Raw genomic sequence first — 13,391 nt, forward strand, 5'->3', positions numbered from 1 at the left:
TTCAGGGTGTCCCCTGCCTCTGGCCTGGAGACAGCTAGGATTTGCTCCAACACCCCCCGCGACCCTAATGAGGATAAAGCGGTTCACAAAATGAGATGAGATGAGAAAAATATGATGGAGGAAGGAACTCCAGCAGATTATCTGTGTGGCAATTTCCACAGTGGTTATGAACATCCAGCCCCAAAAATGCGGAATTATGAAAAAGATCCATTAGTGCAGGGGTAGGGAACCTATGGCTCGGGAGCCATATGTGGCTCTTTCCATGGGTACATATGGCTCTCCACTAACCTGTGAGGTAAAATATGGAAATCATTGGTGAGACGGCTGAGTCCCGAACGCACTAACAAGAGCGTCACTGCGGCGTCGACACTACCTTTACCCCTATTTTAATCATAATTTTGTTTTTTATTACTCTTCTGCATGCATGATATCATTGATACTGATTTTGTAAGCCACCACATAACAATGTTGTCAAAAGAAATCAGAGACTTTTTGTACGTTAAAAGTGATGAAATGACCCCCCAAAAAAATTACACTTTCATATATTTTTACTTTTCAATTCTGAGAATGGCACTCAAGAAATAACATATTTTAGAAAATATTAATTGTTTATGGCTCTCTCTGTCAAAAAGGTTCCCGACCCCTGCATTAGTGGATGGGAAGGAAGAATGAAGAGAGCAGGTATACATGCATAATAACTCACAGTGTGACATCACACTGTGTCCAATTTCAAGATATTGTCGGAAGAATGAAGAATAATTTCACCTGTAAAAGCGTTTTAGACCTATCGTATGCACGAGAGACAATTCAAAACATTCGAAAATGAATTGAGAAAATATTTAAGATAAGACTTACTAACATAAGTTTATTTTAAGACCAATATTTCAATATGCTGCATACTTGTGACACCTTTGTTTTTGAATGCCATTGGATTTTTATACATTTACACAACACAAGTTACAATTATGTATGTATATATACTTACCAAACAACAAGCACATTTAATGCTTGCATAATTTAACTGTGACTCATTTAGTGAACTGTAATTTTGTCGACGTACTTTCACCATAGTTCGATGGCATTAATTAAAATTGATCACTAGTGGTAGCTTGGGAAAAAACGTTATATTATCAATTAGAGGATAAAAACATGTTCTTTTCAAAATAAATATTATTTCTTTTTTCATTGTGCACCGCATTTTATTTTTTTATGTATTTTTTAAATCTCGGAGCTAAATGTCGAAAGTGCGGTGTTGAATCTCCAGATTTGTAAACAATGGTCATTAAAGCAAGCCGATCCACGAGAGAAGAGTATGGTATCAAGTTAAAACCTAATTTGGGAAGATGTCCTACTTACACGATTTATTTTACAATAAATGAACCATCAGGCCATTTGTAAAATGTTTGCTCCGGGTGAAGAGGAACTAAACGGGAATGCTAACGATGTAGCATAATGGAGTCTACTGCAGATGAAAAAGGTTAGCGAGTCGTTTTGCCTTGATGTGATAATTTCTCATTCTTCTTGTCGATTGCTTCCTTTAAGGTCTGAACTGATGTATAACGTGCCTTCATATTTACATGCTGCATAATTTCTTCCTATGTGGCTTAGTTTACCGCCCCAGCCGCCAATTAATTACACATAAAAACTTGGCATATTGCAATCCAGGTTCACATATAAGGGGGAAACCCCAATGAATAAACTTAATGACACAAAATTATTATATACTATTTTAGACTTCCTCATATTTTAAAAAATATCATGAAAGTTACAAGCTTGGCACGGCCATCCAAGGGACGTTAAAAATTATAGTGATAAATGTCCAAAAATCTAACAAAAATGAAGTTTACTACTATTATAAGTTGTTAAATGTAGTGAATTAACCATTGATAAAAATCAAGGCCTATTTTTTGTGTTCTAAAACATTTTTCATTCACCTACACAGCTTTGGCCACCTGTGACCACCTGGCTCCTGAAAATGTTGTTGATGACACTTGCCAAAGACAGACCACCACACCTCATGATGAGAATGAGGACAGTGTTGAGCAAAATACAAAAGAGGAAGATGCTGCATCAAACCTCACGAGATCAAGTTTAAATCCTTTGAAGCGCGAGAAACCTTTGTTTACTAGTGGCACGGAACTATCTGGAGTATGTGTTCCATTAAAACTGCGTGATGGAAGTGAAGACAGTGTACCTTATACCATCAACAGATACCTGAGGGATTACCAGCGAGAAGGCATCAGGTTTATTTACAAAAACTATAGCCATTCGAGAGGATGCATCCTGGGGGATGATATGGGCCTTGGGAAGACAGTGCAGGTAAACACTAGAGTAGCCTGGAAAAATTGCTAAAATTGTTGAATTAAAAAGGCACAATATTTTTTGTTTAGTAGGCTGCAAAGCGGCAATGTTTGCAAGGCATGTTTCTTCATTTCGTTGCTTAAGTGCAAAAAAGGCACACTTTATTGTGTTGCCATACTCAAGACCACATTAATTTAAACATCAAGGTCCCCTCTTATTGCACTGCTCAGTAGGGTCGACTAGGGAGTCATTAATGTGATAATAAGTAGAAGCACATGTTAGAAATACAGTTAGCTTAATGTGTTTGTATATATATTTATAAATGTTATATTTAGGATATTAATAGTTTCAGACACTGTATTTTGACTTTCAAATGTAGCTTGTGTTAATGAAAGCAAAGGCAATAGACTTGTATACTCTATGTTGCAAAAGATCCAGTGATTGCCAACGTGTGGTAGTTTATCTTTTGAAACGGAGGTAATTGTACCAAATGTACCATATATTGATGTTGCGTGACAACATGATTAAACAGTCCATTTCAACTCGCGAACCCTATGGTTCAAAGTTTTGTTTGGATTTCACTGCAGGTCCTTGGTTTCCTTGCGGCAGCATTACACAAAAAAGGAACTTGGGAGGACATTGAAAGAAACAAGCCTCACTTTCTGCAGAGTCAGACCTCATCCAAGCATAGCAGGCCAAATAGAGTGGGTGCAACAATCAGAGCATAAAAAGCCCGATGTTATTTTTCAGATGACATTCATCCAGATGAAGACTGCATTAAGTACAACAATAATGTCTGCAAATATCATCAGCACGAGTGTTTTTGCGATCTGTCGTAGCTTTTCCTGATTGTAGCCCCGCTGTCAGTGCTGTATAACTGGAAAGATGAACTGGACACCTGGGGCTACTTCCAGTACGCGGTGGTCCACGGGTTGAGGAAACAGGAGGAGCTGGCTCGCGTCAAGAAGGGCCGCGTGGAGATCACACTCACCACCTACGAGACGCTTCGCCTCTTTTTGACTCAATTTAATAAGTAAGAGACATGAAAACACAAGTAAGACATACACATTTTTTGCATGATGTTAATACATTTTCCGTAACGCTTATCTCACAAGGTTCGCAGGGGCTGCTGGAGCCTATCCCAGCCAACCAGGCGGGGGACACCACGGAGTGGTGGGCAGTTAATCGGCACAAAGAGACATAACCATTTGCACTCACACCCATACCTAGTGTTCAACCAGCCTACCATGCATGTTTTTGGAATGTGGGAGGAAACCGGTGTACCCGGAAAAAAGCCACGCATGGCATTAAAGTTGATCTCATTTTATCGCTTGTGGTAGATTCCATGACTTTTGGTTTTATCACATGACCTTTTCCTATTCTGCAGCATCAATTGGTCTGCTGTGTTTGTAGACGAAGCTCACAAAATAAAGAACCCAAATTCTCAAATCACTCAAGCCATGAAGGGTCTCAAGTGTCAGGTTAGATTTTGTCCTCATTTTTATATGGTGCCCTGTTTATGAACCAGTAATCTTAAATTTGTTGCAGGGGAATATACTTATGTATTAATTTTGGCTTTTTTTTTCCAGATTAGAGTTGGCCTAACTGGCACCATCCTTCAGAACAACCTTGAGGAGCTGTGGTGTGTTATGGACTGGTACGTTTTTTCAATGTTATTTTAATAGAAAATAGTCATCTAATTCTGAATTTGTCAAGGCTCAATTGAGTGAGTATCAAGAGATTTCATCTGGTGTATGTTTTGTTTTTTCTAGGATGTTTAACTTTTTTTGTTCTGTTCTTCCACACAGGGCTGTCCCTGGCTGTCTTGGCAGCTTGGGGCATTTCAAGAATAAAGTGTCAGATCCAATTGAGCGAGGCCAGAGACACAGTGCAACCAAGCGAGATTTAGCCACTGCAAGGAAAACTGTCAAAGACCTAGTGAGGAGGATTTCCTACTACTTTCTTCGTAGGACCAAAACCTTAATCAAGGATCAACTTCCCAAGAAGAATGACAGAGTAGGTAACAATTGACTTAATGAATTGGATCCAGTGGTGCTGTAATGCTGTGCTATGTTTTGTCATCAATCCAGGTAGTGTACTGCTCTCTGACTGACTTTCAGCAGATGGTCTATCAAACTGTACTGGACACTGAAGACGTGCAATTGATTCTGAGATCTTCAGAGAATTGTGATTGCCAAAGTGGAAATGCTCGAAGGAAATGCTGCTATAAAGTAAGTTTCCCTTTGAGATGTTCCTTTACAGGCTGTATAAGATGGTTGTGCACAAAGGTTTAGTAATGGTTATCATCCATGTATCTATGAGCATGATTTTGTGGAATGTCAGTAACTTGATCGTGAAAGAAAACTCAAAAAACTCAGCAGTGATTTTACTTTGACACAATAGCAGGGAGGTTGCATCTGTGGCAATTGTGGATTTTTCTGCATGATAGTACCTTTGTGTGATAGTGTTTCAACTTTCAACTAATTCTGTTATAGGTATAGAAACGGGGTAGGGGCGTTGTATTGCTAGACATGAATGGGCACAAATGCAGACCCACTTGCTAATAGTTTCTGAAAATTTGAGGTAACAAAAGATATTCCTGGTTCTTTAATTTCAGGCATGATGGATCGGCACTCCAATACCCAACTACTAGTATTCATGGAATTAAAGAGTCATCTCCACAACATCTCACTTTTAACATGTTCCTCTCTTTCAGACAAACTCAGAAGGCATACCCGCAAAGGCACTCTACTTTACTTACCTGACTGTGCTGAGAAAGGTTGCCAGTCATGTTGCACTCCTTCAGCCTGCCGCAGGCACCAGTAAGAAACAGGTACACAATACATTTTAAAGTCAATGTTACTTATAGAGCACTTTAGGAACAACTGCAGCTCCAAAAAATTCCCCGTACAAAAGGCAAACTTCCATTAACTTTATTTCTTTAAAGATAGGCTTCAATGACTTGGCTCATTTATGCTTCCAGGAACAGTGTGTGAGCGCTATTTGTAAAAAGGTGTTCCAGAAGTTTCCCAACTTTGTCCAGAGGTGCAAAGATGAAGCATTTGAGGCCCTTTCCGACCCATTGTACAGCGGTAAAATGAAGGTGAGGAACAGGGCTTTGGCTCAGTAAACTGTTCTTGGCAGAATATGTATATGTACAGTGTTACAAAAAAAAAATCACTGCATATCCATTTATGAAGTTATGAGATACGTGTGTATTGAGCTATTGCGATGGTAGGAATCGGAAATCCAAGGTTTCACATTGGTTTTCACATGGCTTTCATGCCAAAGATTGTCAACCCTAGTATACATATATGAACAGATATTAATTAGTTTAATTTTCCTACACAGGTTTTGCAGAAACTAATCAGATTCTATCTGCAAAAGAAAGACAAGGTGCTTCTTTTTTCACTGTCAACAAAGGTACGGTGTACAAGCGTGACAAGTTAGGAAATTGGAAATGTCATGATTTGTGATCTTTATGGGGTATTTCTGAGGCGTTGTACTGATGAGTAAAATGTATCTGGCATCAGGCTGCTCCCTGGACTTGTCTGCAATCAATTACATTAGATGAGCATATATTGCAGTGAAAATTCACAGATGCTTTGCTATTCAGTTATTTTGATTTGGTCCTTGACAGATCTTGGACATTCTGGAGAGGTACTTCATGGCTGAGGGCCATGACTATAGTAGGTTGGATGGGACCACCAAAGCTAAAGAAAGAGTGCACATTGTAAAGCAGTTCAACACCTCTGCTCACATCAACCTGTGCTTGGTGTCCACCATGTCAGTCTACACACACAGTACACACTCTAAAATAATGCATTTGAGTGTATTTCTATTTATAATTAAACCTGTTCACTATATTTGAGTTTAAGTAGCTGCAACTACACTAATATGAAGTATGAATGATAAATACAAAATATTGATTCTTTCCAGGGCAGGCGGTCTAGGCCTTAATTTTGTTGGGGCCAACGTTGTAATATTATTCGACCCAACTTGGAATCCAGCCAATGACCTCCAGGCTATCGACAGGTTGGTATTTTTTTATTTCAAAATTGCACCTTTTCCTTTTCATCGCAGTGTGTTAAAACTTAAACGTGCGTTCCATGGTGATATGCATCTCTTTAGAGCATATCGCATTGGCCAGTGCAGGGACGTGACTGTTTTCAGACTAATTTCATTGGGGACCGTGGAAGAAATTACCTACCTCAGACAACTCTACAAACAGGTATACTCAGATAATTCTCCTTCTTTTTAAATGCTTTGCAGATTTGAATTAGATACATGGTAAAAATAAAGTTTCCTAAGATTACATGCAAATGTATTGAAATTTTAAATAGATCAGAAATGAACTTAGGGGGAAAAATATAATATTAATACAATAAAAACGTTTTAGGGCCTGTTTATTTCCAGTTCCATTTCTAATTTGTTTTTAGAATTTTGGGGTTGGACCCGATCAGATACGTGTACATTTTTATCATTGAATAATTTCTGACAGGCGATTCTTTATTTGTATTCAGCAATTGCAAAGCTCAGTTGTTGGCATGGAGAGTGCAAGGCGGTACTTTGATGCCGTGCAGGGTACCCACAAGGGGGAACTATTTGGGATCAATAACCTCTTCAGGCTGCAGACCCAAGGCACATGCCTCACCCGCAAAATACTAGAGGTAAGATTTTGTCGTAAAATGAATGAATAAATAATAAATAACATAGGTATTTTCTAAACTTAAGAAATAATAGTTTTTTTGTGAAAATATGCAACTCTTTATCTTGTAAATGTGCATTTATCTATGAAATGTACGACTAGTCAAATCTAAACATCATCCAGTATTTATCCAAATTTCCAAGGTTCCCTACAATATTATGATATTGAAAATTATTTGATTTCAAATATGCACAACTTAGTCATATTGTAGATATATATACAATGTATGACTTTAAACTTAAGTACATGAGACTTTTTTGACTTGCAAATGTACAAACTTTTACCTTTTACTTGACAGTGATTCGTTATCCAAGCCAAATGTTTTGCAAGTGGGTGTGTGTCTCTCTTTCATTGTAGCGTGAAGGACAAGTGGAGGCAGGCGTCATGACAACCAGCACACACACAAACATGGAGGCAATGGAAAAGGAGGGCAAGATGCACCTCGTTAGCGTGAGTCCCTCTGCTTTTCTCAGAGATCCGAAGCACGGAGCACAGATATTTCCCATCCCTTGTTCACACATCCCTCCCAAGTGGCCCGCACAAACCTCACTTTCCCATGCTAAAAACGGGGATACCTCATACTAGAGCTTTTCTGTGTGTCAGTCAACTAGCCAAAAAAAACTGCATCTGCTTCTTTTAAGAAATAATATCAACTTACATCTGCAACTATTTCAACTGTTTATATAAAGGAAGGGGAACATTATAAATCATTTCTTTCTAATTGATCAGATTGTAAAAAAGTATTGGTAATATTTTACTCAACTTCAGTAGGTAGCAGTTGATTACCAAGTGGTAAAGATATATTGATGGGAATTGATACAAATAGCTACTTCTACACCATTGCAGCTTATATCTGAACAAAAATAAGAAAACAATCATTGTACAATTTGGTGTGTGTAGCATATAGCCCGAAAAATATAGTATTTTACAATTCTTGCTTGTTGCATCTTAAAACCTGAGGCTATCATTTTGACCTTCATGCATACTTGATGTCCAAACCCTGAACAATTTTATCCAGCTGGCCTGCTTTCAATTTCTTTATTGTGACTTATCTCCTATCATCTTTATAGTTGGTGCTGCCCTTGACATCTTTTAGATTGACAGAAATTATATGAACCATGCATATGCTCAAGCTTATAGCGTTTGCGGTTCCATATGTATGCATGTAAATTCTTTCGATATGGACAGTTCTGTCCAGTGAGCACTAAAAATTGGATCTCGCTTGGTGGTCCAAATGAATTCCAAATGTTTATAGCTTCTGGACATGTCGGTTCCTCGTGTTACATCATAATAGGAGCCTGTGTCACTTTGTGGTTTATTATGATTTGCTATTACCAACATCTGTTTTGTATCCACCAGGAATGTTCTCATAGGCTGTTTTTTTCATAGTTTATGACCTTTTCCAATGCCAACGTACTCTTATGTTGTTGTTTCTGTGATTACAGGAAGCTGCAGATGCATCCGAGGAGAGCATGGGTGCATCCAAGATCCCAGAAGAGCTGCTGGACTTCAGTAGCGGGAGCGATGATGATGATGTGGAGGAGGCACATGGTAGACTCAGTAGAATGGCTGGCACTAAGAGAATAGATTCCTCCGCTGGGCCTGATTCAAACAACTTGCTGCAGCATGTTTTTGCCACGCTGCTCCAAAGGCTTCAAACTATGCCGGAGTCTGGTGAAGACAACACTAGTTCAGGGAGTGATGGGTGTGCGAAAAGGGAATTCCGAGAAAAGGACAATTCAGTTTACAAAAGCTCCTACTTTGGGAATAATGATTACCCTAAACAAGGAAGAGGAATCCCAATCAATGGAAATACAAATATTGGACAGACATTGTGTAGAACCAATTTAGAGGAAAGCGATGAGGACAGTGCTAAAAGTTCTAAATATCAGCAGCTTTCCAAATCCCACCGATTTGACAATTTTTCCGATGAGTCGGACGACTTGGACATTAACATGCCAGCACAGTCTAAGGGCGATACCTTGTATTCCAACAATAGACAAGGACAGAAAGCACGAGTAAAAAAAAATTTTAATAGAAAAAGAAGCATAACCAAAGGAGCAATTTTCTCAGAGAAGATTGAGTCATTCATGACTTCAGAGGAGGAAAATACCACAATCTTAGATAAAGTCAAATTAGGGCTCCCAAAAGATGCTCACGTATCTGGTCCTCGTGAATGTAAAGTTTCTACATTCAGTAGTATGAAAAACAAAACAATTCCAGTATCCAGAGGAACTATTGATGCTGTCTTAGGTAAGACTGTTCCATTAAAAGAATATGAGGGGCATTTGCTTTGAATTAACCATGTTCCTAATCAAAGGTGGGCTACAGGAGGTGGCGTACACCCACTCCAACCAGCGTGTGATAGGAGGGAGCAAAGCCGAGGAGCTGATCAGTAGAGCTGCAGCAAAGGACGTGTTTGAGGACAAGATGTACTCTCAGCTCCCTGCAAATGAACTGATCACCCCTTGCAAGGTACACAGCACACTTAAAACCACTGAAGGGTAAAAGCGCCCATACTGTCTTTGTAGTGTATTCAATTTAATATAGCTTGAACATATTTTGTTTATTTGTGTTCAGTTTTTATTTATGTTCAACACAACCTCATTGGAATTGTGGTTGTATATCAATATGATTTTCCATGGAACTTGCAGTTGATTCTATCATTTATGTACAGGCCTTGCCAGAAAGACCACCGCACTGCCACTCCTGCGACACTCCTAACATCCAAGAGCTTCCTAAAAATCACACTGTCACCTTCACGAAGAGGATCGTGGAACACACCAGATATAACACCTTCATTTTGGGGGAGACACCTCTGGCCTTGCGCAGGTACTTGGAAAGGAATTGTCTGGAGAAAAGTTAGGAGGTGGGGAAAAGTGTGTACCCTTTCAGGCAAGCATTATAAAGTGTAGATTTTTCAGTGAGGGAGAATTCCTGGTAGTGTCGGGAAATCAGCCAAAACTCACCGCATATTGAATGTCTAGCGCCCCCATCTGGGCCCCAGGAAATGGCGTGCGTTCACACAAGACCACCCCTGAGTTCGCCCCACTACCCATTTCCCATCATCCTGCCAAACATTACATAGTTGTGTTCAGACCTGACGATCGCCTCCAGGGAATTTACGACGGATATGCACAAACTTCCTTTCGAAACACTTAATGTAGACATCTCTCCAAAATACACTCATAAACATGCATCTCCTCCCCCTCACACACCTATACAAGCACCTTCTTTGGCTGTGATATAATTCCCAAGGTGAAAGAAGCCATCTCTGCCCAGAGGGACGCTAGGGGGTGAAAAACATACAACACACCGTATTGATTCCTCGTTCCGTTAAATTATTCAGCTCCGAATAGGGGTTTTACTGCCATCACTTTTTTATTTATTGTTTTTCCAGTGAAACCCACAAGTTCCATTAAATAAGAACGTCTGTTACTGTCACGCTTTGACATGTTTCTTTTCCTGAATCTGGATAGACCACACTTTTAATAACAAGTGCCTTGGAGTGCTGGAGGAAAGAAACGTGAATACGTCGGACTCTATACAGAAGTATTCATTTTGGGTCGGTCTTGATGTGCCCACAAAATATCTGATTAATAGCGTTGGACTTGTGGCTTTTTAAATAAAGCGATGAATGTAGCATATGTTGTGTGTTCAGAATATAGTGGAAATTAAACGCACCGTAATGCTGGCTGACCTAAAAACAACACTATAGAGAGGTTGATGCTCAGTCGGCGCCAATCTACAGCTGAGCCAATAAATACTGGGCAATTTAAAAATGTGCAAGTTCACCGATTTAAAAAGATGACAGGTTTGTAATTTTCATCATAGGTACACATCTAGCGCGAGAGACAGAATGTAAAAAAAATAATCATGGAATTGTTTTATTATTTTGTATGTATTGTATTATGTATTATCATTTTATTTTTTGTATATTTGTCTGTAGACACCAGATGCAGGAGATGGCGTCCAAATTGAATTTCCCCTCAGCCCACCAGTTTGCCACCGACGTTCTGAGAAGCGACTCAAGTCAGAGGCTCGCGTGGCTGCGGGGCTATTATGCCTCGCTCGGCTCCCCTGAACTCGGAAGCTTCGTCACCAGCAAATTCCCACCAGCCGACGGGGATCAGACCCAATCTTCCAAAAGCAGTGAAACCACAAGGCGCAAATCTAATCAGAAGTGTCCAGAACCCGAGAAGAAGAAACGGAAATCGCAGAGGAAATTGCCAAGTGATATCGCAAGTTTGGAGCCTGAGGAGCGGAAGGAGGCGGTCAGCCTTGCGAGAAGTCATAGGAGTACAAAGAAGACTAGTGTTGATGGTCTCGGTGGGTGTCAGACCAGCAGCAGTAGTTGTTCGGACTCCCAGAAGGTGGACGATACGCCCTTTGGCATGACGCAAACGTCGGCCACAAATGTTCAGCATCATTCCCAGGAGGTTCCCCCACAAGAACAGACCTGTCTTCTCACAGAACTCTTAGGGGACACGTCCATTCTTGATGACTTGTTAAAACCCAAAGCCAAGCATTCCCCCCAAAAGACACCAACCTCAGAACTGGCTTCCCCACCTCCATCCAGAACCAACATTACCTCAGGTGGCATGGGCCATCATCTGCCACAACGGTCAGCATCAAGAGGAGGTCGCAAAGACTTCTGGGACATTTTAAATGAGGACAATGAAGAACGCATTAACAAGCTTACGGATATGGACGAGGTGCGGAGGCTGTGTATCAACACCAATTTGGCAGCTCGAGCTCCTTTTGTGGAGAAGGACAGCACAAATCTCTGGAAGACCAACGACAAGTTTCTGTGGAAGAAATAACAAGGCAACAAAAAAGCATTCATTGCATCTCAGAAGGTAGTCAGTCCATTTTTTTAAATTAGAACACCCATCATGTATTTGTATTTTAAATGTAAGCGATGTTTAAATGTATATCTCTAATTATATTGTGTTCATAATAAAAGACAAAGCCTTTCTGATGCAGAGAGCTCTGTTTCTGATAAAAATGCAATCTCTTTGCCCCATCCTTTTATACATATATTGCATGAAGTATATTTAGTATATCAATATTTGGTCACTTTTTTAGAATTATTTTGTCTTTATATTTGTTACCAGTAAAACAAAAATGTTTACATGAATAAAAACTGTTATTTGCTACTCAGCCTTTTTGGATGTCACGTGCCTCTGTTGTGGTGGTACTTTTTTATCAAGCCAGTTGAAAGCATGTATTTTTTAAATTGTCTGCTCTTTTTTGTTAAATTCCCCCCAGCATTTGTCTGTGGATTATGTCAAACCTCTACATGTGCGATGTTAGCTGGACTGCTTGGAGATACCCTCCCTCTGTCACCATGAACCAATACATTCATTCCTTCATTTTCCGAATCGCTTATCCTCACAGGGGGTGCTGGAGTCTATCCCAGCTAACTCTGGGCACCAGGCAGGGGACACACTGAATTGGTGGACAGGCAATCGCAGGGCAAAAGTAGACAGACAACCATTCACGCTCACACTCATACCTAGGGGCAATTTCGAGTGTTCAATAAGCCTACATGCATGTTTTTGGGATGTGGGAGGAAACGGCACCACCGAGAGAAAACCCACGCAAGCCTGAGGAGAACATGCAAACTCCAGACATTGAGGAACTGAGGCCTATATGCATGTGAAGATGCAGCCTCAATTGAAAGTGTTAAAACTACTCAGCAGAATCACCCGCATCCTCCACAGGTGACACATCCCTCCTCCCTCCATCCCTCCCAAGTCAAAAAGAAAGCAGAGTTGCACTGTTTCTTTTTTGTTGTTGTTATTTTGGAGTCTGCTTTTTTCACTCTAGGTGTGCAACACTTGCCTATCGTGGCTTCAGTGTCATTTGATTCAAGTGCATTTAGTTCCCACTCTCAAAGCTGTTTGACATCCCCAGGCCACACCATCCAGATTAGTAGTGGAGCTAACTTATAATTTGTTTGCCTGTCAGGATAAAAAGCTGATAGCTATCGGTAAACGAGCGGATGTGCGTGCCTCAGCAGGATGCAGCCGCCTGGAATATCTTTGCGTGCTGGGTGGTACGACCGGGGCTGTTTTCACTGTCACACCTGTTTACATGACAGCCAGAGGAAAAGAAAAGGCCGTGTTCATGCTTGACAACTCGTCCAGCTCGTGGCCCCTCCTTTTTTCCATTCATGATTCCTTTCTTTGGTTTGTTTTGTTTTAAATTCCAATCTTTTGTTTGGCAGCCATTTCAAGTGTGATAGCAGGGATTTGGACATTGGAAAAGCTCACACACAGACTGACATTAGTTGGGAGCACAGGAAGGTCAGTTGGCCCAGAAAATCGATTTTCTTGACAGATAATTGCGGTTGCATGGAGTGCAAGAGGTATGTACA

General features: G+C 40.3%; 1 protein-coding gene across 2 annotated transcripts; it reads left to right on the forward strand.

Annotated features, from left to right (window-relative positions):
• Positions 1–1,243: 1,243 nt before the first annotated feature.
• Positions 1,244–12,172, forward strand: ercc6l2 (excision repair cross-complementation group 6-like 2). Of its 2 annotated transcripts, none has more exons than XM_077601213.1 (20): positions 1,244–1,477; positions 1,943–2,319; positions 2,889–3,005; positions 3,141–3,334; positions 3,689–3,782; positions 3,891–3,958; positions 4,110–4,317; positions 4,392–4,532; positions 5,018–5,134; positions 5,285–5,404; positions 5,653–5,724; positions 5,942–6,087; positions 6,241–6,336; positions 6,433–6,532; positions 6,825–6,971; positions 7,367–7,459; positions 8,455–9,262; positions 9,330–9,484; positions 9,687–9,841; positions 10,959–12,172. In XM_077601213.1, exons 1-20 carry the CDS (start codon positions 1,453–1,455, stop codon positions 11,830–11,832), a joined length of 4,107 nt encoding a protein of 1,368 aa, XP_077457339.1. In that variant the 5' UTR covers positions 1,244–1,452; the 3' UTR covers positions 11,833–12,172. The 2 variants fall into 2 exon arrangements, with proteins under 2 accessions (XP_077457339.1, XP_077457340.1); XM_077601214.1 differs by having other exon boundaries at positions 5,653–5,697.
• Positions 12,173–13,391: the final 1,219 nt, after the last annotated feature.

The sequence above is a fragment of the Stigmatopora argus genome, chromosome 5 (assembly GCF_051989625.1).
Source record: "Stigmatopora argus isolate UIUO_Sarg chromosome 5, RoL_Sarg_1.0, whole genome shotgun sequence".
Classification (NCBI taxonomy): Eukaryota; Metazoa; Chordata; class Actinopteri; order Syngnathiformes; family Syngnathidae; genus Stigmatopora; species Stigmatopora argus.

Coding starts and splice junctions, on each gene's coding strand:
- ercc6l2 (XM_077601213.1), top strand. CDS start 1,453: ATGGAGTCTACTGCAGATGAAAAAG. Junction 2,320..2,888: donor GCCTTGGGAAGACAGTGCAG/GTAAACACTAGA, acceptor ATTTCACTGCAG/GTCCTTGGTTTCCTTGCGGC. Junction 3,783..3,890: donor TGAAGGGTCTCAAGTGTCAG/GTTAGATTTTGT, acceptor TTTTTTTTCCAG/ATTAGAGTTGGCCTAACTGG.